General features: G+C 38.2%; 2 protein-coding genes across 2 annotated transcripts in view; one reads left to right on the top strand and one right to left on the bottom strand.

Moving 5' to 3' along the window:
- Nucleotides 1-4,481, top strand: part of LOC117416851 (nicotinamide/nicotinic acid mononucleotide adenylyltransferase 2-like) — a 50,849-nt gene extending 46,368 nt beyond the window's left edge. Inside the window, exons 9-11 of the mRNA XM_034028275.3 lie at nt 55-156; nt 1,761-1,828; nt 2,314-4,481. Of these exons, the coding sequence (XP_033884166.1) occupies nt 55-156; nt 1,761-1,828; nt 2,314-2,416 (273 nt within the window). The 3' untranslated portion in view covers nt 2,417-4,481. The remainder of the gene's footprint in view (nt 1-54; nt 157-1,760; nt 1,829-2,313) is intronic.
- Nucleotides 4,482-8,597: 4,116 nt separating this feature from the next.
- Nucleotides 8,598-24,098, bottom strand: LOC117416904 (laminin subunit gamma-2-like). Its single transcript, XM_034028382.3, has 22 exons — nt 23,706-24,098; nt 19,978-20,148; nt 19,172-19,292; nt 18,770-18,906; nt 18,337-18,459; nt 17,997-18,186; nt 17,776-17,888; nt 17,289-17,504; nt 17,012-17,185; nt 16,652-16,897; nt 16,250-16,389; nt 14,546-14,702; nt 13,203-13,408; nt 12,888-12,967; nt 12,542-12,679; nt 12,056-12,200; nt 11,702-11,851; nt 11,341-11,455; nt 10,507-10,706; nt 9,901-10,059; nt 9,411-9,510; nt 8,598-9,158 (listed from the first exon to the last, which is right to left on the bottom strand). The coding sequence occupies exons 1-22, from the start codon at nt 23,947-23,949 to the stop codon at nt 8,905-8,907; spliced, it is 3,579 nt and encodes a 1,192-aa protein (XP_033884273.3). The 5' UTR covers nt 23,950-24,098; the 3' UTR covers nt 8,598-8,904.
- Between the last annotated feature and the right edge of the window lie 1,969 nt (nt 24,099-26,067).

The raw sequence follows: 26,067 nt of genomic DNA, 5'->3' as shown, positions 1-26,067 counted from the left end.
CTACTTAAAGTGTTGGCATTTCAAGACCGTATTTGTATTATGTTTTTTTCCTAGATGGAGGTGATCGTAGGGGATTTTGGGATTGTGGTGGTACCGCGTGACAACGCGGACACAGAAAGAATCATGAACCATTCCTCAGTCCTTCGCAAGTACAAGGTGAGTTAAACACACTCATAACTGACTCTTCAGGCATTGTTATGGTGAGGCAGTAATTTAATATTACAAGAATGGGGAAACTGCAAATTTACCATGGTCATGTCTTAAGAGGGAACAACTATTTGAATTTAGATGGATTGAAACATTTAATAACATAAAAAAAACCCGATATAAACATAATTTTGATCTTTTATTTAACATCATGTAATCAAAGAAACTACAAAATTATATGCAAAAGTCTACCAGAAGCCATAATAGTAGTACAGTATTTCATGTTAGATTTCGAAATGTCACAGTTTTTTGTGAAGTATATGGAAAACTACAAAGCAGTATGTAATTCAATATGTTAACTTAACCTTATTCAGCAGGTTTCATTCGACTTTATGAAGCAAAATTTGTTAATTCTATAGGGTGATGCAAAACCTTTGGCCGGAGCTGTATAAAGTCAAATAACTATTACCTAAATATTCCCAGTGTTTTTTTACATTTTCATTATTTATGATAAGCCCATGTTACCAGGATAGTCTTACCAAGATGCAGACCTTTCTTTTTAATGAGCATCCTGGGGGTGCAGCCCACACAGAGATCCCTACAAACACTTCAATTACACCCCCACATCAATACATTCAGAATCTTAGCTGTGCACAGACATCAAGTTAAACTAAACTAAAACTGGAACTGAAATATTCCTGAAAAGACAATGCCAGAAAATGTGTGGATTGAGTAGTAGCCTGGAGCTCTTCTAAAGACAAATCTTTACATTGTGTTAAAGCAGTATGTGTTTTATAAGTTCATCTTTTAAGGCATCTGACCCTTCCCTTCTGGGGTCAACTGCTGTATTTTTGATACCTCCAGTATCCCTCTGCAGCTCCACTTGTCTGTTCCCCTGCATTCTGGTCCTGTTACTTTGATACCATTGTAACCAATTCAGACCGTCACTGCAAAACTGCAGGAGGCAATTTTTTTTTTTTTTAATGCTTGGTTCTGAATACGCAGTTATGTAAAAATGTGGTTAACACAACATCAGCACGTTCTAATGAGGTACCCAGGGCAGCTAACATGCAGAATACACCCAATATTCAGGATAAGGCAAGGCTTTTCTTTCCAGCAAAGGGTTTACTATTGATTTTGCTGATGGCATAATGGGGTCAATGATCTAAGGATCTAAGTAGTGGTGGATCTAAATACTGCTTATAACATTTCAGCACTACATAGAATAAACATACTGGGAAATGAGGATCCTGATTCCTAAACAATAGACCCAGTCAGGTCTTTCAAATAGACCCTGTGTAATGAACCTGTATTTCAAGTTTTAAGTATGTGTGTTTGATAATAGCTACACTATGTATTCCCTGCTTTGTGAACCATGAAGGGCTTGTAGCACTACCACAATCTGGTGGGTACAAATTATTGTTCATCGAAGTGTAAATGTTTGTCTGTCCAGGTTACCAGTATTATGAAAATGATTGTAAAACTGCTACAATAGATTCATTTGCAGATGAAAAACAGAATAAACTGGAATTGTGTCTACTGTGTAGATATTTTGTGTTTTTTAAGCTGATTTGTTTGCTGTTTACATAGTTATTTTTCTTTTCTGACTTCAGGATAACATCATTGTTGTTAAAGATGACATGAATCATCCCATGTCTATTGTCAGTTCTACCAAGAGCAGGTAAGTTAAAATCTAGAAATGAAAATTCTCCTGAAAAAAAAACACACATAACACAATTATCACCATCATCATGTTGTATCGCTCCAGCAATAGACACAAGTCTTAACTCGTTTCATTTGCATTTTTCCTATGCCTTACCCTATAAATTTGTACAGTTCCTGTGCTATGATAAACATTGTTTAGTGAGGAAGAATTATTTTATGTAATGAACAGTTTCAGATACATATGTTTCAGGTAAGGCAGTTCTCCCCATATTATGAAATAGTGAAAAATCATGGTATTTACTGTACCACCTATTTATTCGGTGTCTATGAGCAGGAAAGCAGTGTGACACACAGGGAAGCAAACAGAAGTGCATTCTAGTGGAAGCTCCTCACAGCCACATAGTGCATAAACACGCATTGAAGAACATTCCAAAAGGCTGTTTCATTCACCTTAATAAATAATATTGCTAACATAGCTGTCCCTCCTCCTCCGTCCCCCAGACTGGCCTTGCAACATGGAGACGGGCATGTAGTGGACTACCTGAGCCAGCCAGTCATCGACTACATCCTGCAGAGTCAGCTGTACATCAACACCTCTGGATAGAGCCCTCCCTTCTCTGCTCTCCTACTTGAGGGTGGCAGTTTCTCTCTCTCTCTCTCTCTCTCTCTCTCTCTCTCACTCTCTCTCTCTCTCTCTCTCTCTCTCTCTCTCTCTGTAAAATATACTCCTCCTGCTCTACTGCTTTCCATGCACAGGAGCCTTCAGTGACTCTGTCCCTCCTAACTGTAACATAGCAACAGGGCCTCCCAGGGGCACTGTGCTGAATGAGACAGCAGAGAATACATGGATCCGCCCTTGGCTAGACTTTATTCTTCTGTGCACACGGGGGGGGGGGGGGGGGGGGGGGCGTGAAAGGAGGGTGCAAGGAATATTCTCCAATAATAAGCTGTTGGCATTTGCTGTAGATTTAATACTGTTCTTCTAATGCATGTGTTAATGTGTTTTATTTATTTTTGGCATGATTGCTTTTATTGCAAAGTAGATTTATAGTCTGTGGTAAACGTATTAGCAAATAACGACCAGGAGGCAATGAGGCGATTAAAATGACAAGAACTGTCTCCTGTTGATTAGTCCATTCTCTGTCCACCATTATTGAATCTCAATAATCAAGGTTTATACAGTACAGGGAGCTTGTGAAATGTGACACAAACAGGAAGTAAAAAAAATTAAAAGCGTGAAAGAATCAGTGGTGGACCATTTAAAGTGGCAGGTTTGATGGTCTGAACTAAACTAACAGAGTGATAAAGTACAAATCTTTCCAAAGAAAAAACAAAAAGGAATTAAATCGTGTACAGTATTTCAGATTTCTGAAGACAAAATGTAGATGTGTTTGTTTGTAGAACCATACCACTGTAAATATTTAACAGGATCTTTGTTGGCTTACTCTTTGTATGTCAAGAGCTAATCTGCAGTTACTTGCTGCCAAATCCTGGTGCTTTGGGTTTCAAGTCAGTCAAAAAATGGACACCTATTCCCCGCAACTGGTGATGCCAAGCGCATCAGTTATCAGATAGATTAATCTTTTTAGTAGCATTAACAAGTTAATAGTAGAGAAATAGGCTTCCATATAAATCATCCTGTCACCCAATGTCACCTCCAGAAACTTCCAATTTAAGGGGGCCATGTTTTTGGAAAGGACTGACAAGCGGGCTGTCCCACTTGAAGAATAATAACATGAGCTCCTTCAGCTAATGCTTGTTCAGGAACTGCACTGTAAGGAGCTCACAGTCTGCTCCAGACATACAGTAGATACACTCTCTGGAGAACTGTCCCGTTCATGGAAGAAAGCTAACCAATCTGAGTATTCCTTGCCCCTTTGCACTCCACTACCCTACCCACTTGAAATCAGTCTTTTTAATTTCCATCAGCAACAGATATAGTTCAAATCATGGCATTTGTATACCTTTAGAGCCCCTGGTATCTTTTTAATAATAAAAAAAAAACATTTGAGCAATCACTACCCAGCTTATCCACTACTCTGCATTTAGCTTCAATGAGTCATGATGTGATCTAGGCTTTTATTTCTGGTCGCAGGTCCAGTTTAAAGATAGCAGCATGCCTATTAGAAAACAAACAGCTTAGTGCTTCTATGTTTCTGGGTGTATCTATTTTCTATATTATGTATGTTATAAATATGGACTGTTTGATAAAGAATAATAATTGACATAAGATTGTACAGCAGGGATATTTTACTTGGTGTAAGACATTTGAAGGGCATTGCAGTCTGCAGATTGGGTTACATACCTGACGAACAAGTCAAAACAAATACCAGGTAAGATATCTCTGAGAATATCATATTGGCTGAAGCGAAGGAAATGCTAAGCTCCACAAAGGCTTTCAATTGGTAGTGACATCTAACAGGAAAACTTATCATGTTCTGTATAAAACTATTTCAACTGCAGATTGGATTGCAACTGCAGCCCAGTATTACATTATAATCAAGGGCAGTGTGGTTTTTGGATGTTTTTCAAAGTGTAACTTCATTAGATTTATTTTTCTTTGTTTGTATCGGTACATTGTATAATAAAGCTAGTATTAAAATTATTGACTGCTGTTTGTTTTAAAGTGAATCTTCCATTTAGATTAATAAAAGTTAAAAAATACCTGCCATTGCTGTGAAGTTATTATTTATTTATTTATTTATTTATTTATTTATTGATTGATTGATTTATTTATTTATTTTCTTTACAGGTTTTGGATTCATATAAATTATAGGTTTTATATCTGATCTCTATACCAGCATATCTGTATCTTGTTACATCAACTTGGTAAGCACCAGTCTTATTTTAAATTGCACATTACTGAAGCCAAAGAAAAAAGTAGATTAAATTACGTATTCTGAATCATATTTCTGGAAGGCAAAACAGACATAGGGGTCTATTATAAATATCTTAACGGCAACAAATTCAAAGACAAATTCTAACTTTCCAATCTTATTATTATTTATTTTATTTAGAGATGCTTGATCAATAATAAAAAAAAAAGAAAAAAAAAACTATGGGATTCCATGGAACGTGATTCATATGAAGTTATTGGGAGCAGTATTTATAAAATGCACATGCTGCACAACTGTTCAGAAATAACTGAATTAAGGAGTTGTATTTACCTGGACTATGTTACTGATCAGAGACTGATCAGAGATGTCCTCCTGTGAGACCAGGGAGAAAAAGCTGTTTGACAGTGAGAGATCCAATGCAATATTATCACACAGCATTGATTGCCATTTTAATTAGGATTCATTAACATTGAAAAAGCAAATGGCAAGGAAAAAATATGTTCCATGGATATGCTTCAGCTATGACAGTAATACACAACATAATTGTGGCAGGGCATGCATAGCCACATAATTATCTTGTAATAACTGGGTAATTACTGCTCTTATATAGAAAATATCATGCAATATTCTATAGAAAAAAAATAACGTTTTGATACCTGGTGTAATTATATGGTAACACAATGGCACTGTAATGGTCATTACAATGACATTACACACAGCACTGGAAGGTCCCAGTAGGTGGGGAGTGATGTTTTCATTTTCTTAACAGAGTACAGTTTGCTGGGGATACTGCCCCTGTATAAATTAAATATTGCTTTATTGCATTCTATAAAGCTGGATGACACTGCCCATGGCTAGCATGGTATTGTGGTCTGATACATACCACTGCCACTCACAAAGAACAGCTTATCTCATTGGTGCCTTTCTTCAATTCCCCATTTTTTCTGTATACACTGTAATTCGCTTACTTATAGGATACATTTAATTATATGTTCTATATTGTTTACTGTATCTCCACAATATGTTACTGTGAATACAGCATGAACTTTGGTTCCTGAAATGATCCCTGGAGCTTGCCGTGCTCCCCTTTGCTCACCTTGGGTGTGGGGTAATGTTCCAGCAATCGCAGGAAGGCACCTTTCTTAAGTTTGTGGAAGGTTGCATAATTTTTTCGCTGGAAGCAACATTTCTTTCAGGGTGCCACAGTAAACACTATAGGGGTGGCTGATCTAACTAATAGAGTGCTAATTAAACATTAAACACAACAGTTCGTAACTCTTGTAAACATCTGCAAATTATCTTTTCTTGCTGGGATTTTACAGAACACTGAGGATTGGAAAAGAGAGCTACAGGCTTAGTAGCATTCTGCATGTTGTAGGTGATTCATTAGGGCCATTGACATCATACAGGAGCAATTATATATGTTATATATAAGCCCAAAAAGAAAGCAACTCAGAATCTATAAACTCAAGGTTATTTTGAGAGAAGATATATATATTAAAGAGAGAGAGACATCAAACTCTGACTCATCCCTTTTAACTTCTTGATAAACTCAAAATACCCTAAAATGGTTACAGTTTTGTACACATTTATTATTTATTCTCTGCAGACTAGGGTCTGATATTTGTTGTTCTAATGTATCCATATTTGTTCAGCTGGTTGTTGCTGAGGCCCAAGGAGACGGTTACTGTTGGTCCCACGACTGCAATCTTAAGTTTGTATTGTTATGGCTTATCAGATGCCAAATGATAAACCTTTCTATTCAAGCCTCCTTCCTGCTATAGGCGTTGAACAGGAAACCAAATGGAAAAGCAATACAATCAGCAGAAATGTGAAACTTTATCGACCCAGCTCCGTATTCACCATCAGCAGCAATTAACTGCTGCACTGGGTTTCTGAGTCACAGGAGAGTGTGTTCTTAATCTTTGGTGAAACAAAAATCCAGTTGCCAAAGCATCCTAATATCTGTCCTAAAGGCTCAAAGCCATTTTGTGTTGAATTGCCTGATAGTATTAGATCTCATGCCTGAGACTGGACGGGTATTCTAATTCTAATTTTGGTAGAATTGTAAATACATAACCATGTTACAACATGTTAATAGCTGGAATGCACATCACCAACACACAGACTGAGTCAAGCTACCATTCAAACACAATGTTGGTGTCAAAACACGCAGAGCACCTGTCGATTTGAAAAAGCAGCTCCCCAGGCTAGCCGTTTATGAAAAGACACAACATGGAATAGAAACTGAAGTATACATCTTCAGAACAGCCACAGCAAGCTCGATTGCAGCGTTCAGTTCACTTCGCTTATCTAGCCAGTACATGGCTTCTGTAAACATAAACAAAGCAGTGCATTGTGGGGATTGTTAGCACATAAAGAACAACTATGGTAATAAATGACCATCCCGGAATCAATCCTTGCCGACAGTTCTTTCTGAAGCTGTTTCTCCATGAACAGCAGGCTGAAGGGACATCTCATCTACATAAAGTAATGAGACAGACCCCTCAAATAGAGTTCTCATCTCCAGCAATCCTCACTTAAAAAAGAACAGATTTTTATAATTGTTTGGCTTAAATGAAACTGTATTGAGGATTTATTAAACAAACAAGACAAAAAAAGAATGCATACATTGTAAAACATACATGCAATTAAGTTGGTGTAACCTCTCTTATGAATGGGTAAACTTATGTAAGTTCACTTGTTGTGTGTCTAATTAGTGCAGGCATGTATCAGATATTTAGACTGATGTTGTCATCCTTTTGAAGACATCCACTGAATATTTTTAACGTTAAATATTAATTCTAAGAATAACAACCGTTTAAAAATCAGGAGCTAAATAATATAATTTGAGGACTACCAGTCTTACCTGACGCTATAAATAATAAAATGAGCAGAATTTACACTGAAAAAGAGAGAACAAACAAAAGAACAGAACTTGAATAACTTAAGAAAAGAAGCTCTCTGAAGTCTCTGAAGTAGTGTTCTTTCTTGTTTGGAGACACTTCTGAATGTAGAAATGATCATATACCCACTGGTATTAAAGGAAGTATACTCCAAGAGGAAGCAGTGTTCGCTGTTGTTCTAATAATAGAAGGTGGGTAGCTAGAGCTTTGGAGGGATCTCCAGTTTCATGATCTCGTTCCAGCCTATCTATGATAGAAGGAGGCCAGGGAACTAGTGAAGAGTTTGTGAATTAGTTTGCTTGTATTTTTCTGTAGTTTGTTCAGCTTGTTTTTTTTAATAGTGAGCTCCATAGCTGGGAGAGTGCCAGATTTTATTTTTTATTATTATTTATTTCTTAGCAGACGCCCTTATCCAGGGCGACATACAGTCGTAAACAAAAATACATTTCAAGAATCACAGTACGAGTAATAATACAATTAAGAGCAAGATAGATACAACTCATTATTGTCAGATACAACTCAGGAGATACAGATGATGCTTGGCCAACGTTATTCTATATTTATGTGTTTCTTGTGTTTCTAGTATTGCTGGGAAACACTGTGTGGGATCATTTATTGACACCAACCACGTCTCTCACCACTTGAATTCTACTTATATAAGCGAGACCTGATGCTGTAGGGACGTAGCAACTATGATGAAACTATAAAGTTGTAATTCTAATTTGTTGTCTATTTCTTGATCTTTTAAGAATTAACCAAGTCTTTATTCATTAAAATCGATTTTTACCTGATTTGATAACATGCAAAATTCAGCATCTGTTCTGCAGGACTCCATTGATATACCCCAAGTCGATACTTCACACATTCTGTTCGCAGTTCTGCAGTGTTAACAGTAATCTGGGCTGTGCTTTTCTAAGTTTAATAGACACGTCATGAGAGAACACTGGACTATGCTGTGCTCATTAGCTCATAAAGTCTTGTTTTAAAAGACAAATGGGCATTGGTATTCAAGTGTTGCAATGGAACATTTCCCAAAATGTTATTGGAAAATAAGACAACACAAATAAATAGCAACAAGTAGAAAATAAAAAAGTATTTTTTACTGGTATTATAAACCTTTTGCCAGCATCATTAAAGTGTCCAGACATATTACTTATCAACATAAATTATACGCATTTACAAATTATATTTAAACAGTCAAATATCATTTCATTGCAGTGCACAACTGGGGAGGGGGGGGGGGGTAACTTACATTGGAACATATTGGCTAACTAGATGAGAATGTTCATTTACCTGAGCAAATGACAGAAATTATATAAAAACCATCTGAGTCTTGAATGAATAGATAATTAGGGTCTCTCTATGGGCGCAGTGTTGTAGCATCCCTTAGGGATTTTATCCCGAATCTCTTCAAGGTTTTGAATGTCATTTAAGATGTTGTCAATGTCAGTGGTGAGGGCAGTAATTCTCTGTTGCTGTCTGGCCTCCATTAGTTCCAGGTCTGCCATTCTGGGTTTCAGCTGACTCTGCACTTTCTCCATGCTGTCTGCTATCGACCCCTCCAGCTGCTTCAGTCTGCCTTCATCTATACTGCCTGGCTGGTCTGAGAGGAACAAGAAGAAACAAACCAAGGCAATGGAATGAGGATATTGTGATTTAAATACTGCATATATAGTGAAACTATAGGGAACAATGTATAGGCTAGTCAAGAATTGTTTCATTCATATATATATATATATATATATATATATGTGTGTGTATATATATATATATATATATATATATATATATATATATATATATATATATATATATATATATATATGTGAATGAAACAATTTTTGCAAATACGTACCAAGTAGATTGAGCAGGTTTTTGATGATGGACAGTGTATCTCCTACAGCTCCTTTAGTTTGTACTGCACTGTCATAAGCTGCAGCTGCCTCCTTTGTAACCTGAAACAAAACATTCTAGTGTTTAATGATCTTTGAATTCTTTTCTTTTGATTGTTGGCCTGGCCCTGTTATAAATGTAACAGGATGGTAGTTACGGTGTTTTGGCATACGGTCCATTACTGATCTAGGAGGGACTGGGAATGGGGGTGGAAGTAAGGTAACACTAGAGGGCACTGTGTTACTATTAAAATGGCAAATTATTTATGAAAGTTTATGATTGTAGTGTAGTCTGGGACACATCTGATATGAAAATGGATGCACCAGGACTGGTTTGCAGGCTCTGCTAAACACGCTTACTGATGGATCATTCTATTTTGCTAATAAACATGATAAGATCTCTTCCATGTCATGCTGTGATTAAGCCTTGGATAAAACAAACTCTCTTTGTACCTGTTTCACAGCTTCTGCATCCCGGTTTGCATTACTTTCTGCTGTGGCCAAACGATCCTGAACGTTTAACGTTGCCCGCTTCAAGCCATTTAGGTCGTTGTCTAACGTCAACACATTATTAAACAATCCATTCAGTTTTAATTGAGAGTTTTGTGCTTCCTGTAAAAAAATTTTTAAAAAAAGTTATTAGTATTGAAATGATTTGTATACAGAAAACAGATAATAATAATACAGGTAGTAATTGTTTTGTGATCCCTATTTTGAACTATGTATCAATATTTCTGATACCTGCAGCGTCTCCTCCTGTATTTTCCAGTACGACACACTGGTCCCTACTAAACCACTGTAAACTGGATCTGATTCTTTAACTCAATCTAACTTACAGCAAACATTCTTATTGTACCTTGCACACCAATTCCGTGTTTGTCGCTGGTTTGGGACTGTGACATCACTATCCTGTACAAATCATTGTGCTGCAGAAGCAGAGAGTTTTGTATGTTTGATTACATTGTATTCTTGTTGTCAGGCCAGTAGTGATGGCCTGAATCTGTTGTTTTTGTTTCTCCCTCTGTGAATTCCTCACTTCCTCAGTGATTCGCTCCTTACCGTGCCCGTGTTTTCAGCTATGTCCCCGGCGTCTCTTGCGTTTTGAATCGCTTTGGTCACATCTTTGTCTGCATTCCCCAGTAACGTCTCTGCCTGGTTGTTTGTCTGTGTGGCCTCTCGAACAAGGCCTCTAATGAAAGGGATTTTATTCATCGCCTCTTCAGCTTCCTTCCTGTTTTGATTTAGCTGTCCATTGAACCCTGTTGAAAAAAATCCCCAGTGATTAGGTCTGGTTGCAGAATTTAGAGGCTTACATACTCTGATAATATCATTTCTTTCAGGAATGAAAAGGAAGGAAGAAAAGGAGAACCACATTCGGCTTGTTGACTGTCCACAAGTACATTCATTTTGTCAACCCCTGCTTGGGAAAACTATCTGATCTTCTTGTCGCCTAAATTAAACAGGTATGTTTGCCATCCACCCTCTTCCCACCCCACTGAGTTTGTGAGCAAAAGGTAAAAAGACTGTAGTCCAGAAAAGGCTCATTTTAATACTGGGAGAGACAGTCAAGTAAAATGGTGTAAAAAATAAAAGTCTGCATCTGATGAGCAGCTGAAGCAGTTCCCCAATTGGTTTCATAAAGGCTGTGTCAGTCAAAGAATAACAAGGGTCATATTGGCTTTGATAAAGTCTTGAGTAGATTTAGCTGTGTTAGAATGTTTTTTTTACAGAAAACACCACCAACAAAGCCTTTACAACAAATTGGTAAAAATAAGTAAATACATTAAAAGTAAATGTGTTATTAAAGGGTTATAAATAATTTTTTATATGATATTATATTAACTCCACTATGTCAGATCCATAACTTAAAGGTTACTAGTATCAGCTACTCACCTTGAAGCTTGGCCAGGACATCCTCCACCTTTCCTAGGTTAGCCTGCCCGTCGTTCAATGCCCTCAAGGCCTCAGCCTTGGCAACATTTGCTCTTGCTAGGAGCTGATCTCCAAGCTGCAATCAAAGTAATAATACAATTAAGTATGCAGAATGTTAGGATATTTGTTGGTGCAGTCAGTTTCTTTTTATATTATGAAATAAAAACTAGTGTCATGCATTATGGTACAGGTTAGGTTTATTCCCATGTGTAAACTACTAGAATAGCATGCGCCATCTATCAGATTGTATTGGATAATTGTGTCAGGGTATTCAGAACATATCTGTCCTGTAGCTACAGTAGAGTGCTCAGAGAACACTTACCTGCTGGTCTGATATCCCTTTGGCCAGCAGTTTTGTGGCCTCAGACTCATCTGCCGTCACCTCTTGGTTTAATTTCTGAATACTGGAGAGCTTTCCCTCTGCATTGGGTTGCAAGACCTCAGCCTCCTGAGTGAGCCTTTTCATCTCGTTCTGAAATTAAACAAAAATAGGAGTCTATTCCAAGAAGCAAATACACTGAATTGATTAAAGGGCTAGTGTTTGCCTCTTAATGCAACTGCACATGCACAGTGTTCTTCATTAAAGTATTTCTCACTCAGATTCATCGCTCCAGTATTTAGTTCGATATGGTGGTTTAATCTGATGAGCACAAAAACACTGAACATAGACACATACCTGCAGAGAGCTGGGGTTAATCATCTGAAACCCTGAGAGATCCCTAAAGGTCTCTGTTGCCAAATGGCTTGCCCTTTCAGCAGCAGAGCTCAGCCTGGCAGCTTGGTTTTCCAGGTCGTTGACTGTGGCTATATCTCTGTTATACCTAAGAAAGACACAAGCAGACTGCATTAGCCTCCGTTCGCAGTAAAAAAAAAAAGAAAAAAAAAAAAAAGTCAATTTCCATCCACACATATACATACACCTTACCTATTTTATTGGAAATAATTTGAATAGTAAAGTCCAAATCTATGTTTCACTAACACTAAGTTATATATATATGAATATTCTGGGGAGGCTCATTGAAAGTATATCTGTCATTCATGATTTCATGAGTTGTTGAGTTCATCAGGTTTACATGGCCCCCAGAACAATGCCTATTCTTCAGGGTAGGAAACAGTATTTGCAGGCATGTCAATGGAGGTCCAAAGACACAGAGGCACTCACATTGTGTTCAGATCCTGAATGCTGCTGGCCACCTTGTTCTCCCCATTGATCACTGACTGCATCAGTTGATAGGCTTCATTTGCAGAGGTGCTGCTGGTTTTAGCTGCTCTCTCGATTCCTTCAACCTCAGTGCGGTGTCTGCAAAAGCACATGTGGACAGTTTATATATGTACTGTGAAGACCTTCTGAAGATCTGTCGTATTAACAGAGTTGCTCCTGGACAACTAAGATGCAGGTTAGATGTTGCAATCCCACCTGGAGTGAGAATCACAAGAAAAAATATAGTTTTATAGTTATGTTTTTTACTCTGACCTAAGTTTCGTAATTGCAAAAGAATTTGAATTACCTGTCTGCTAATGTGGTTGCCTCATGTGCCAAGCCTGAGAGGCTGTTTGTGCCTGTCCCAGTATCCGCAGATGGAAGTTCCTGGAGAAAATTGTAAAAAATAAATAATTTAATAACTGCACGCATGTGTCTTAATTCATGGGTCTTAACAAAAAACATACAGCAGTATATATTTAAATGGAAGACAGCATGCAGATATGCAATTGTAACAAATCTTACCAGCATTACACCCACATATTGTGTGATTGTAACACTGATCTGGTTTAGTAACCCTCTTTCTGCAGCTGATGAGTCAATAGCTTAGCTGAGTATTTACCACTTGTCTCATCTCCACTTTGGCTTTGTCCACAGTCTGTCTGGCACTGCTGATCAGCCCCTTGACCGTGTCAACCTGGTACTGATACTGCTGAGCCAGCGCCTTCATCCCATCCACTGTCCGGGAAACACCATCCAGGTTTCTAGACTGAGTGGACTGTGTGTTACTTATACCAGCCAAGCGACTCAGCAGCGCTTTGTCAGAACCTGTACAATGCATCAGGAGAAAAAAATAAAAATATATCAATTAATTTATGTTAAACAAAGAGGTCTGGTGGCACTTTAGTCTTAGCTGTTATGATCTAGTTGGGAAATATGTATGATTTCAGGAGACTGGAGTCCTTAACTATACAACAGTGCAAGGTTTTATTAGGACTAGTATACTCTATATGGTTTGCAGGATTTTGTAAACATGAAACTCATTTCTATGATATTTTATATACAACTCTTAGTGCATGGTTTTTGCTTAAGGGGAATGCATACAAGTGATTTTCAATGTTTGTTTTTTTTTAAGATATAAAATATAACGTCATACAAAAAGGTGAGTATTTATTCTTTACCAACAACTTTAACAGAGAAAGGGTAATACAGCATCTACAAATGCTTTATAATATTTGAGGTAATCTGATGCTGTTTTAAACACCAGTGATTCACCACAGGACCAAAAGAGGGCAGTGTTGATTTATATGAAATGCTTTCGACAATATCTTTGCATATTGCATATAATTTGTATTCTTTATTTTTTGATGATCCATTATTGATATACAGTTGTGAATGGGAGAACAAATTGCTACATGGAGTATTTTATTTGTTGTTGATGTTGGTGTTTTTTCTGTGCAAACTCTAACTTGTGCAATCCTTTAGCTTTTTGTTTTCTTGCTCTGTTGTTAGAGGAAGGATTCTCCCCAACCACTGCACCTTCTGTCACACAGTAGACTTGCCTGAACCCCAGAGCTGTGGCAATGTCTTTGCTTATGCAGAATAAACACAGATCTACCTGCCCTCATGAGTTATAAATGCTTGGTTTTCCTCATGTACTGCAGACACAGCATGAGCCTGTGAAATACAGTACTTAAGCAATCATTTATCTGCAAGATAATGCTTACTGTGGAAGGTATTGTTTTTATAAGCTGACATATAATGAAATATATGTAATTGTAGTGGCTATCATGTTTTTCAAATCAAAATGCAGAGATGCATGGGTAGGTATTTCTTTTCGAGTGCCTAGTGTGGGTTTTATAAGGTCTGCTGGTTCAGCATTGTTCTTTAGGGTATTATCCATCTTCTTTAAAGACATAAAGAAGTGTATGCGGTGCTTTGCTGTTCCCGTTGAGCTCCCCATACCTGATAATTGGTCTGTGTCTCTCTGTAGGTCTGCAATGTTTTTTTCAGCTTCTCTGACAGCCTTCTCCACCTCTATCTCAGAGAAGGGGGCACGGCTGGTATCAAGTCTTCGAAACAGAGCTTCTGTATCCCTCAGCTTCAGCAAATGCCTCTCCATCTAGAACACACACAAAACCAGGGGTCAGCACACCTGGGCATTATAGCCCTTGTTCAGTTTTCAGTTTTCTACTACACTTTCTATACAGACCATACTCTTTAAAAGCCTTTGAAAAGCACAGACACTAAAAATGAAAGACAAATCTTTATAACAACTGCAAAATTGATATATGAAAAATATATCCCTTAGCTACATTATACAAATAGGCGTTTGCCTCTGTGTTCATTTGATTGATATTTGCAATGACCCCAGCTTGTTTTCAGATCGACTCAATGCACCGTTAGCTAGGGGATATCCACTTGGGATATCAACATGACAGCTCTTGGATCGAAAATATAAATATATTCCCTGGTTATGAAACATTAAGTAAGAATATTATCTTCTGCCATTTAAAAACAAAGTAATGGCTTTTAAGAGATATCATGCCTAAATAACCCAACCACACTTTTGCTTAAGTTTTATTTCTGGCATGTGAATGCATAATAAGCTGTCTGTCATAGTATATTAAAGTGATAGTAGAATCATATCATTGCTGTACTGCTTGAACAGTATCAATTTACTATAAAATGAGTTCTATACATTATATCCCTTTATAGAGATAGTGCTCAATAAGATTTTCATGAAGGTCCCCAGGGCAAATAGGTAACAAGAGAAACCCTAAGTGAGCTCTAGCTGGGGCAGAATGGCAATTACAGCAGCACAGACATTACAACACCAATCAGGATTGTTTAGTTCTCTAGTCTAGAGCCCAACTAGTTACTTTCACATGAAATACCCAAAACAGTGAGAAATGAAAACCAAACAGCTACACTGTTTAAAGATTGATGTTTAAATCCATTTCACATACCAGCTGTACAAACAGGGCCCCATTTTTCAGTGAAAAGTAAAAGGCAAAACGAATAAGAAACTACCCAAAAGAACATCTGAACTACTCCTTTCAGCAACTAAATTGTTCTTAGACAATTTGCCTTTGCCCTTGCTTCAATTGGGCCTATGTATTGTTGGCTCCTACTGCACACACTCTTTCTATCCTTGTAAATCTCTTCTGTCAACTCTTTATCCCTTATTGCAGGGCTGGCCAACCGTGGTCCTTTAGAGCCACCATCCAGCAGGTTTTATAGGTAACCCTTAAATCATCAATTTTTTAAAGACTTGGAACAATTTAATTTTTACTAGTTAAGCAGTCATTTTTTTTCAATTTAAGTAGTAATTTGTTCAATTAACTAATTTAGAGATAATTTGGAACAAGAACCTGAACACCCTGCAGCTGTCATGGACCAGAGATGACCACTCCTGATGTAATTGCACAAATTAACTTGCTAAATTGATCAACAAATTACATTTTTCAGAAACTGATGATTTAAGGGTTACCTATAACACTGCTGGATTGTGGCTCTAGGACCAGGGTAGGCCACCCTTGCCTTATTGTATGTAATACACAAAGGTCTGATTAAGCCTCCATGCTTTTAGCAAACACTGTAATTTTGGAAAAGCATTATAATAAACTGTAATCTGTATTGATGGTGAACAATATGATGATGGCCTACCTGGTATTTCACTTGGCTATAGCAGGATGGGCAAACTGTTTTTTGTTCGCACTTTGTTCCTTCGTGTCCTTCTTTACATTGACACTGGCCATTCTTGCTGCACTGTGGTGACTGTGAGCCCAGAGGGTTGCAGTTACATGCTGTAGAGAGAACAAGTGAGGGAATTAAGATGATATTATACATTTTCCTGTTTTACCTACAACTGAGTTACCTGTTTATTGATTGCGTTTCTCTGTGCTCCTGGCTTTATACTGTTACTGCTAAGAGCCATCCAACTCCATTGACCTCCTGGGGATGATGTTTTATTGAATATTGCTATAAAATAAAGCAATAACCTCTTGTAGAAGCTGCGTGTTTTCTCTACAGTATAGTATAATGAAGGCTGAATGAACGGCCTCTTACGTGTGCAGCGCTCGGCAGGGTTGAGGATGGAGGTGCTCCTGTAGAAGCCCTCACGGCACTGCTCGCAGTGGAAGCCGGCAGTGTTGTAGAGGCACCTGAGGCACTCCCCGCTCAAACGATCGCAGTTGCCCACAGTGTTGAGATCGATGTTGTCATTGCACTGGCATCGCTGACAAGGCCGGGGGGGGCCGCGCTCACCCAGGGGGTCACCGTAGTAACCATCTTCACACATCTCACATCGGGAGCCTGTCAAGTACACAAGGCACTCCAGAAGTCAGGACTCAGTGAGTGTATTGTAATTCTGGACCATATTATATTGTAAATCTAGCAGCATTTGAAATAAATAACTGTGGTGCTTACCTGTCGTTCCCGCAGGGCACTCGTCACATGCCACTTCTCTAGTGCCTGGAGTGATGACGCAGCTGACTCCTGTGGCACAGGGGCAAAGCAGGCAGTTTCTGGGGTTCTGCGGGCTGTTGTAGGTACCAGCTGGGCACTGGACAACTGGGGTCTCGTCTCCAGAGTAACAGTCTCCTAAAACATCACCACATTAGTTACAGTGGATACCGTACTCACACCAAGCAGTTTATACCGTAGAGAGATGAAATTCACCAGGTTTGGTAGCATGCTGTCTTACCAGTGTCTTGGTCGCAGGTGCCTCCCCGGCAGTTACAGGGTACACAGGCACTGAAGGACCCGCTGCTAGGAGATTCTCTCCGGTACCCTGGAGCACATTCCTGGCAGAACTGACCCCGGTAGCCCATGGGACAGCTACACTTCTCAACCCAAGTGGCTGGGGCTCCGGCACCGTGACGGGCTGACTCCAGACTCACATTGTCAAGGTATCCATAGCCTGAAACAAGCAAGGGAAAGTCTTAGTGGGGGCTGTAACAAATAGGTTATCCCAGTGTACCGGTGCTGTTAGTCAATGATTGTTTTGTGTTTTTGTCCTGTGTTTTGTATGTTTTTGCACTGTGGTTTGTATGTCATTGAAGAATCAGGTATATTACTATATCTAATTTCTGATTGACATATAAGGCTTATAGCTTATCTGTTTAACATTTTCACAAATACCATAAAATACCTTCCTCTTCAACAAACAAAATGCATTAAAGCAGACTTACTCTTTTCCCTATAGTTGGCTCGAATCTTAATGGCAGTCAAGTTATTCAGCAGTTTATGAAATTGCAATGTGCTGAGTAGCGGTCTCCATTTACTGCCTGGTTGTTCGTCAAGCCTATAATATTAAGAAGACATTTCAATACAATAAGTGGGTTATACAAAATGAATCCCAACCAAAAAATAGTTATATAAATAACCAACAAGCATGTGGACCGGCACTCACCTGAAGGTGTAGGTACTCATTTTGCCGCAGGGCAGGATTTTTCCCAGGTCTGCCAGGGGAGCTGCCACCCGCAGCCCTGCTCCCTCCAGCACCACATCTTCTGGGGATGGCCACCGCCCTCCTCGACCCACACTGAACGAGAAGGAGAGGTTCTGCCCATAGCTCAGAACCTGGTTCCCCAAAAACGAATCTATAAGAAAGTCAAGAGTTATATCAAACATTTTATCTAATGATAATCTGCAATGAGATACCAGAAGAACATGGTTTATCCGCCCATCAGATTCCTCAGATTCCGCCCATCTCCGCCCATCAGATTCCTTAGTTCCTTTACAGTGCCTACCTGGTGCCAGCAGGTAGACTGGATTGTTGTCCATGGATGTTATGAAAACATCATGGTGCTTAGGGGACCAGCGGAACTGCACTTGGGAACCAGTTTTGAAAGAAGCTCGCCATCCGTCGGGATCTGTGCACAAGAGAAATTGCATGATGACCCAAGGCACGGAGAAAAATTATAATAACAGCAAGAAACCTCCAACAATATAATAAAATACAATACAATACAACTGTAGTCAAGCTGAAATAACAAAATAAGAATATTATTAAAGTGGTTATTCTGAATCACTGTAATTCAAACATAGGTATGCAGACAATTTGGTCCACCTACAGCAGAGAATACAAGGTAGGTTAATTAGGTACCAGGTTTTACCTTCATGTTGACCATTCTGTGCTCAGTCTTTCTGTTGGAAAACCTGTAGAGATGAAATTAAGCTTACCGTTGTCGAAGGTGGAAGTGATGTTGTGAGCGCTGAACCCCTCCGCGAAGGTACAGTCGGAAGAATGCCCATAGCAGAAACATGGCATGCAGTCCGTGGGGTTACCTGCCCCCAAGCCACTGGCACGCGACCGACATCTGTGAAAAAAATGAAATCATGTTTACAGAAGCGTCTTTGTCCTTCCCCAGTAATGGTTTACTCACCAGTTTAAACTGTTGGTATTATAATTATATTTATGTATTTTGGGAAGGATAATCTTAGTTTCCATGAACACTCATGCATGTATATGATTGGTTTCAATTCAGTTTCTATGTAGTTACTGTGTAATCTCTGCAAATCACTTTGTACGAGAGATTCTTGCTCTTTCCAATCTTTCTCAGCATGTCGAATTGCTTGTCTTACCTGCCACCACACCCAGCTTGTGTAAGAGCGCTCCCGGACTGACAGCGATCACACTTATCACCCATCACTCCTGGTTTGCAGCTGCAACGCCCGTAATTATCACACTGAGCACTCAGGGATCCTAAAGTCAGACATTTCAATTTAATGAGGTGAATGTTAATGATATGTAACTATGGAGCATACCCACTAGTGCTGGCACACTAAACTACCAGCAACCTACACCCTGACAGCTTCTCTATGCTTTCAAAGTACTTTAAGTGAATTGTTGAAAGTAGTAGAATGGAATTTATCTTTACTTAATAAAATATGAGATAACGTTAGAATACTGAGATTTGAAGCACATTCCTATCAGCTTTAGGCATCTGATGAAGTGAGAAAAATATTTACATGAGATGTTTATGGCTGGAGATACACAGAGCAGGGGTCAGTTAACCTAAACCATAATAACATGGTTTAACACCACTTCCCTCCCAGGAGGGAAATCTGGGAGCCAGCTCATTAAGTGGGGTCTTTGATGATCTTCTGCAAAGACGTATGCACAAAGACTGTGTGCGAGTGTGTGTGTATTATGTAAAACAATCATTAGTTTGCAGGACGCCTTTACTGGAGGTTGGGTATCATATAAAGTTACATGATTAATTATTAAGTAAATTAATTGTTTCACTAAATATAAAACTGCATTCATTTTGGGCATGTCAAATAAAATTAACATTGGTAGAACTATAAGAAACTAAATAAGACGGTTGGTGGTATTAGCAGAAATGTTGTCTACTTGGGGTTCCTGCAAACATTGTTCCCTCACATACCCATAGTGTTGCAGAGGCATGGGTGGCATCGGTCTTCAGGCCTCTGACGGAAGAACCCGCTCTTACACTTTTCACAGTTGCGCCCATCAGTGTTATCAATGCAGTTCAAACAGATATATCCCTGGGGGTCGTATGTACAATGGGAAGCCTTGCCATTGCACTTACAGTCAGCTAAAGGAAAAGCACACACAGAGATTCAGCAGTTAGAAGAACATGAGAGCTTCACAGGGCTCTCTAGTAATGGGGTGACTATTGAACTGCGCAGCGAGGTGACAGCTGCTTCACAATATAAATTATGAATTACTGAAAAACAGACTGATAAACAAATAAAAGCCAACGGCAACTCTTGCCATAATGTATAGTTGAAGTGATTAATACTGTAACTAGAATATGTTTCTTAGTTGGTAATAGCATGTACCTGCAATAGTGCCCTCTAATGCTTTGTCACATGGTTCACTGTGCATGCCTCTGCTTTACCATGCTTTCCCTGTTATTTTACAAAGCTTTACTACTGTAAACAATAATACTGAACTGCTTAGGGTGAGGTTCCTCTCTCGTGTGAGGCCCCATTAGCCTGCCAGTAATACAGGGCCAACTGCTAATCTTCGAACCACTTCACAAATTAATCGTACTGTTGCAAAATGCTGAATCTATGATGCCACTTAGCAGAACAAAGCCACAACACACATGCCTCGGATAAAAACATCAACAAATGTGAAAGCATCTTTTCACATGTAACAAAAATAGAATTCCATTTGGAACATCCCACTCCCTATGATTTCATTTCACAATCCACAATTTACCTAAAGCACTTAGTATAGCTTTGACAGTATATGCTGAGGAAGGCTGCACTGTTGTTTTAGATGCTCTTACTGCTGGTAATTTATAGTTTTGCAGATGCAGCTGGTGGTGCTAATTAACACTAATTAAACCGCTAAGTAAAAGTTTGTGTGGGCTTTATGTCTATTTTTTTAAACAAAGTAGTACAAATTGAGTCAAATCTGTAAACGTACTGTACAGCAGATACTGCTGCAAAAGCTACAATAGACAAAACTATGAGTTTATCCACCCACTCTCTGTTAAATAACTAATATCAATATTCAATTTGCTCTTTTTTAAGCATGTATGAGGCTAGTAGGTTACAGATATATTGGAAGGTACTTTTAGAGGAGGGGGTTTTTAAAGCTAAGTGTTTTTGGTAGTTTTGTTGTTTTTAGGAGCTGTAAGTTTTCATAGGGCTTACAGGTGTATTCTGTAACAACTTAATGCCAGTTCTGGTCATTGGTAATGTCTGTCTTCTCTCATTTATCAAAGGAAGAGATCTCTTCCTGCCCAAAGTGAGTTATACCCTCCCGACACGCTGATTGACAGAGAGACAACACACAGGTTCATACAGGTCTGAGCACAGATGACTTAGTGAGGTCACTCAGTGTTTTCTCTATGGTTGACTGCACAGTAAACATCGCACCTCAATAGTGAACGATTAAATGGTGCCTGTCCTATGATCCATGGCGTACAAAAACATAATATGATTATGGAACAAGTCTCAGAATCTTGGCTGGTTTCACTGCCAACCCTTATTAGCACCAATCTTAAACTACCTTACGTTTAGTACTAGCAAGATTCAGTGACAACATGTTGCTTTCAATGAAGACAAGAGTAGGTGCCTGTTTTACAAAATCAGACTAACCAATCCAAACTGAACTTTTTGAATTACTATAACCATAAGGAAAAACAAACACTTAATCCCAAACTACAGTCTCACAATTCAGTAAATCTCAACAATCAAGTATTTTAAATTTCATTATTCTCTAGTATGCTTCAATCATATTCAACAATACTTGTGCCTAAATTAAGCCTCCAGCACAGGGGTGACCTGTTTTCTGTAGCGGTACAAGATGTTCCAAAAAACCTTGTTCAAGCTTCAAAGTGAAATGCGTTTCTGCTAAAGCCAAAGCCTCATGTCCCAACAAGAGAAATGCCTTTCCAGTAGACAGTTATTCACAATGCAGGAGTCAGGATCCTTCTTTGGCAAGTATCTAGGCCTGCAGCTGCATCTGGAACTTTAAACTAGAGTTTTTCTAGTCGCTGTTGTCATGCCAACCCACAGAGCAATTAACCTTTTCTTCCCTACAAAATAATTCATGTTCTATGGCCAAAAAAGGTGTTGCTGACATCATGCAACAGTGTTATGTAATTATGTAAACAAAAATTATGCTTTTTGTTTCTTGGGCCTTGCTTAGCCCTACAAGCTTTCTCTGATTCTGTCTCCCAGAATGATTACACAAAACCACTGCCAGCATTTTCAGAGGCTATTTGTAGGGAGACCAGAATGACTGTACATCAGTATACAGAATATCCATCTCAGTAATATACTATTGAATTCTATTATATATAGCAAAAGTACCATTGATTATGACCACACTCAACAGGGCATGAATACTTGAACAAGCTTTGTTATGGGTTTTAAGAGAGCAGTTACCAGTATGATTTCAGAGTTTGGGGATTTGTAGTTAAATATGTAACATTTATGAGGTTTTGAATTGATTTAAAGTAAAACTAAACCGTAAATGCATGTATTTATTTTGTGTTTCTGAAAATCCGGTATTCCAGGAAGGCTTCTTGGAGCACTGAATGATTGTCTTCTTCAATGGAAAATCGCTGAAGACTATACAAGTGTGGGAATACAAATTTAAAAAAAGAATAATTAGAAATTGAAATATGAGCCGCTACTGTATCACAGAACTGGATTAGGACTAGATAGACCTGACTTCACATTAATACATGAAGTTCTGGAAAGCCTGCAATGCACATTCTGGCTTTAGTCCTTATTAATAACTTTTGACCTAATTAGCTCCATAGCAACCAATTAACTTTTGATAATGCACAAATCAGTTTTCAATTTCAAAGCCTCACAAAGCAACCTGTACTTTTATTGTTTTTATTCTAGGGCTACATCAAACAGTCTGCCTGACATCCCAGCAAACATATTTAATCTCCAAACACTGTCCTCCTGTATGAACTTCATATTTGGATAAAACTACAAATAAAAAAAAAACACAGTAGGAAACCTCTTCATCAATTATAGGCATTAAAGGAGTTAAACTATGATTGTGATGCCTCGTCTATTTTAATTTACCATATAGAGAATATCCATCTCAGTAATGTAATATGAATTGTAGTTATGAGACAGCATTAGCGAATGACACTGAAGTTTCAATTGAATATTACCATCATACACTTGACTGAGAAAAGGTTCCAGGTGAAATTATGACATTAAGGGCCCTATTTAGTAATTTTTCTAAAAGAATACTTTTACTAACTAAATAATAATAGTTATTCTACAGCCCAGCTGCAGGATAAATAGGCTTCATCAGAATGATGAAAAGTTTAAACATGTTAACGCCTTGGCTATCGTAACATAAACCAACCAAGAATCCACTAAACAGTTACCAGTTTATCTGACCTTATGCCATAATATGTAGTCCTATAGCTACTATATCTGTGTAACACCATAACGAAACACACTGCAAGCAATTATATACTGTACAGTTGCTGAATTTCTGTTAAATGAAAACTTTAAAAAAAATTTTTTAGTTCTCATCTATCTGTCCATCAAATTAACAAAGATTATATTGTTTAACATTTCTGAGCTAATTTAAAAATGAGAAATGGTCATATTGCTCAATCAATATAATAAAGCATAGAATAATATATCATACACTTACGTTCATATCTAAAGGTACCATGTACAACAGGCAGGCTGAACAAGAAGATTCCCGACCATAATGTCAACGCAGACCACATTGCACTCCTCCTTAGACAAAGAGTCTTGCAGTAAACCTGGTGAGGCAGATTATTAGCAAGTGTGTTTGTTAACTCCAGATAGATCAGAACCACCTGATTAAACTGTTTGACTTCCCCAGGTGTTGGTTTATATGAATTCCCTCCTTCCGACGAATGTTGACTCATCACCTCCAGACAGTACTCTCAGTTTATTCACTCATGATTAAACATTAACCTCTGTTGCTCCATAAACAGTACCTTTATCAACACACTTTAGCTATAAACTGGTAAAACTGTGAAACCTCTTCTATATGCAGAATCTATATCAAACTACACTATTGGAGAGAGAGAGAGAGAGAGAGAGAGAGAGAGAGAGAGAGAGAGAGAGAGAGAGAGAGATTAGCTCTGCCCAAAAAGGGATTGGAATTCTGTTTGCCTGCTGTGAGATTATGATTCCCTTTCTTCAATTTAGGTCAGTCATTTGTAGTTTCTTTTCTTTTATAAATACATGGTAAATATGGTGTTTTATCCTTTGTTATTATGTACCTTCTATTACTTCCATGGAAATTCCATAGGAAGAAGGTGCTATTCATATAATACTCAATTGGATTTCATATAGATGTGCGGGTATTATGTTAAAATGTTACCATGTTCTTTCCATGTCACAAACATAGATCAAGTAGAGTATAAGTAATTCAAAAATGTATTAATTTCTATATAAAATAACTACAATTAAAATAATATGTATATTAGTCGGATTCCACTATACCTAGAGATTAAAATTAATTATAGTGATCTCAAATTGTACAGCTATGGCCAAACGTGTTGCATCATCCTATAGAGTTAACTAATTTTGCTTCATAAAGTTGAATGAAACCTGTTGAATAATGTTATGTTAACATATTTAATTACACACCGCTTTGTAGTTTTCCATACACTTATTTAGCAGATGCCTTTATCCAAGGCGATTAACAGAGACTAGGGTGTGTGAACTATGCAACAGCTGCAGAGTCACTTACAAATACATCTCACCCGAAAGATGGAGCACAAGGAGGTTAAGTGACTTGCTCAGGGTCACACAATGAGTCAGTGGCTGAGGTGGGATTTGAACTGGGGACCTTCTGATTACAAGCCCTTTTCTTTAACCACTGGACCACACGATGTTAAATAAAATATCTAGATAATGTTCATGTAGTTTTTTTGTCAATCCTAAATTTGAGGTGATGCTAAACTTTTGGCCACAGCTGTAGTTACATGTCTGGACTAAAGCAACTTTTTAGCACTGATACATATACAGTATCTATGTTACCTATCTAAGCATGCTATTTCATGAAACTATGTTGCTGTTACAGTTATAGTTCAGGACACAATTACAAAGAAGCTAATCACACACTACTGCGTTTGTACAAGTTTGTTGCAATTTTACTTGTTGTATTCCTTCATTAGACCTATAAACCCTTTGTTCCTTTGAAACTAGTGAAATTAAAAGACACCCCAGGGCCCCCTTGGAAATAGCACTTTACTGTTACAGTACTGCATAAATCCCAATTGTGGCCTATCCTGTTTAAGCCATTTAATTATAGAGTGAGAGAAAAGTCTGGAACATTATAATGTAAGACCCAATGCAAAGGACATTATGAATGATTGCAATGCAGCTTGTAAAGTAATGAGCAAAGCAAATCAGTACCCCTGGGGATTCCTGATGCGTTGTTGACTATAGGCAGCTCACTCTTTCAGACCCTTTAGTTTGGTTATATTATTATTATTATTATTATTATTATTATTTATTTCTTAGCAGACGCCCTTATCCAGGGCGACTTACAATCGTAAGCAAATACATTTCAAGTGTTACAATACAAGTAATACAATAAGAGCAAGAAATACAATAACTTTTGTTCAAGCAAAGTACAAGTGTGACAAACCACAATTCAATAATACAGCAGATAATAGTGATAGTTACATCAGGATATGATTAAATAGTGATAGTTACATCAGGATATGATTAAATACAAAATACTACAGGTTAAACACTTGGCAGATTACAGTATTCTGAAGTACAGGATTAAATGCAGTAAAATAGGCAGATAAGAGCAAAATAAAGCACATTTAAATGAAGGGTGATAGTGTCCCAGGATACAAACAGAGGAGTTCTACAGGTGCTGTTTGAAGAGGTGAGTCTTAAGGAGGCGCCGGAATGTGGTCAGGGACTGGGCAGTCCTGACATCTGTAGGAAGGTCATTCCACCACTGCGGAGCAAGGGTGGAGAAGGAGCGGGCTCTGGGAGCGTAGCGGAGGTAGAGCCAG

This window comes from Acipenser ruthenus, chromosome 12 (genome assembly GCF_902713425.1).
Source record: "Acipenser ruthenus chromosome 12, fAciRut3.2 maternal haplotype, whole genome shotgun sequence".
Classification (NCBI taxonomy): Eukaryota; Metazoa; Chordata; class Actinopteri; order Acipenseriformes; family Acipenseridae; genus Acipenser; species Acipenser ruthenus.
The sequence above is the reverse complement of the archived record's forward strand: the minus strand, read 5'-3'. Positions and strand labels throughout refer to the sequence as shown.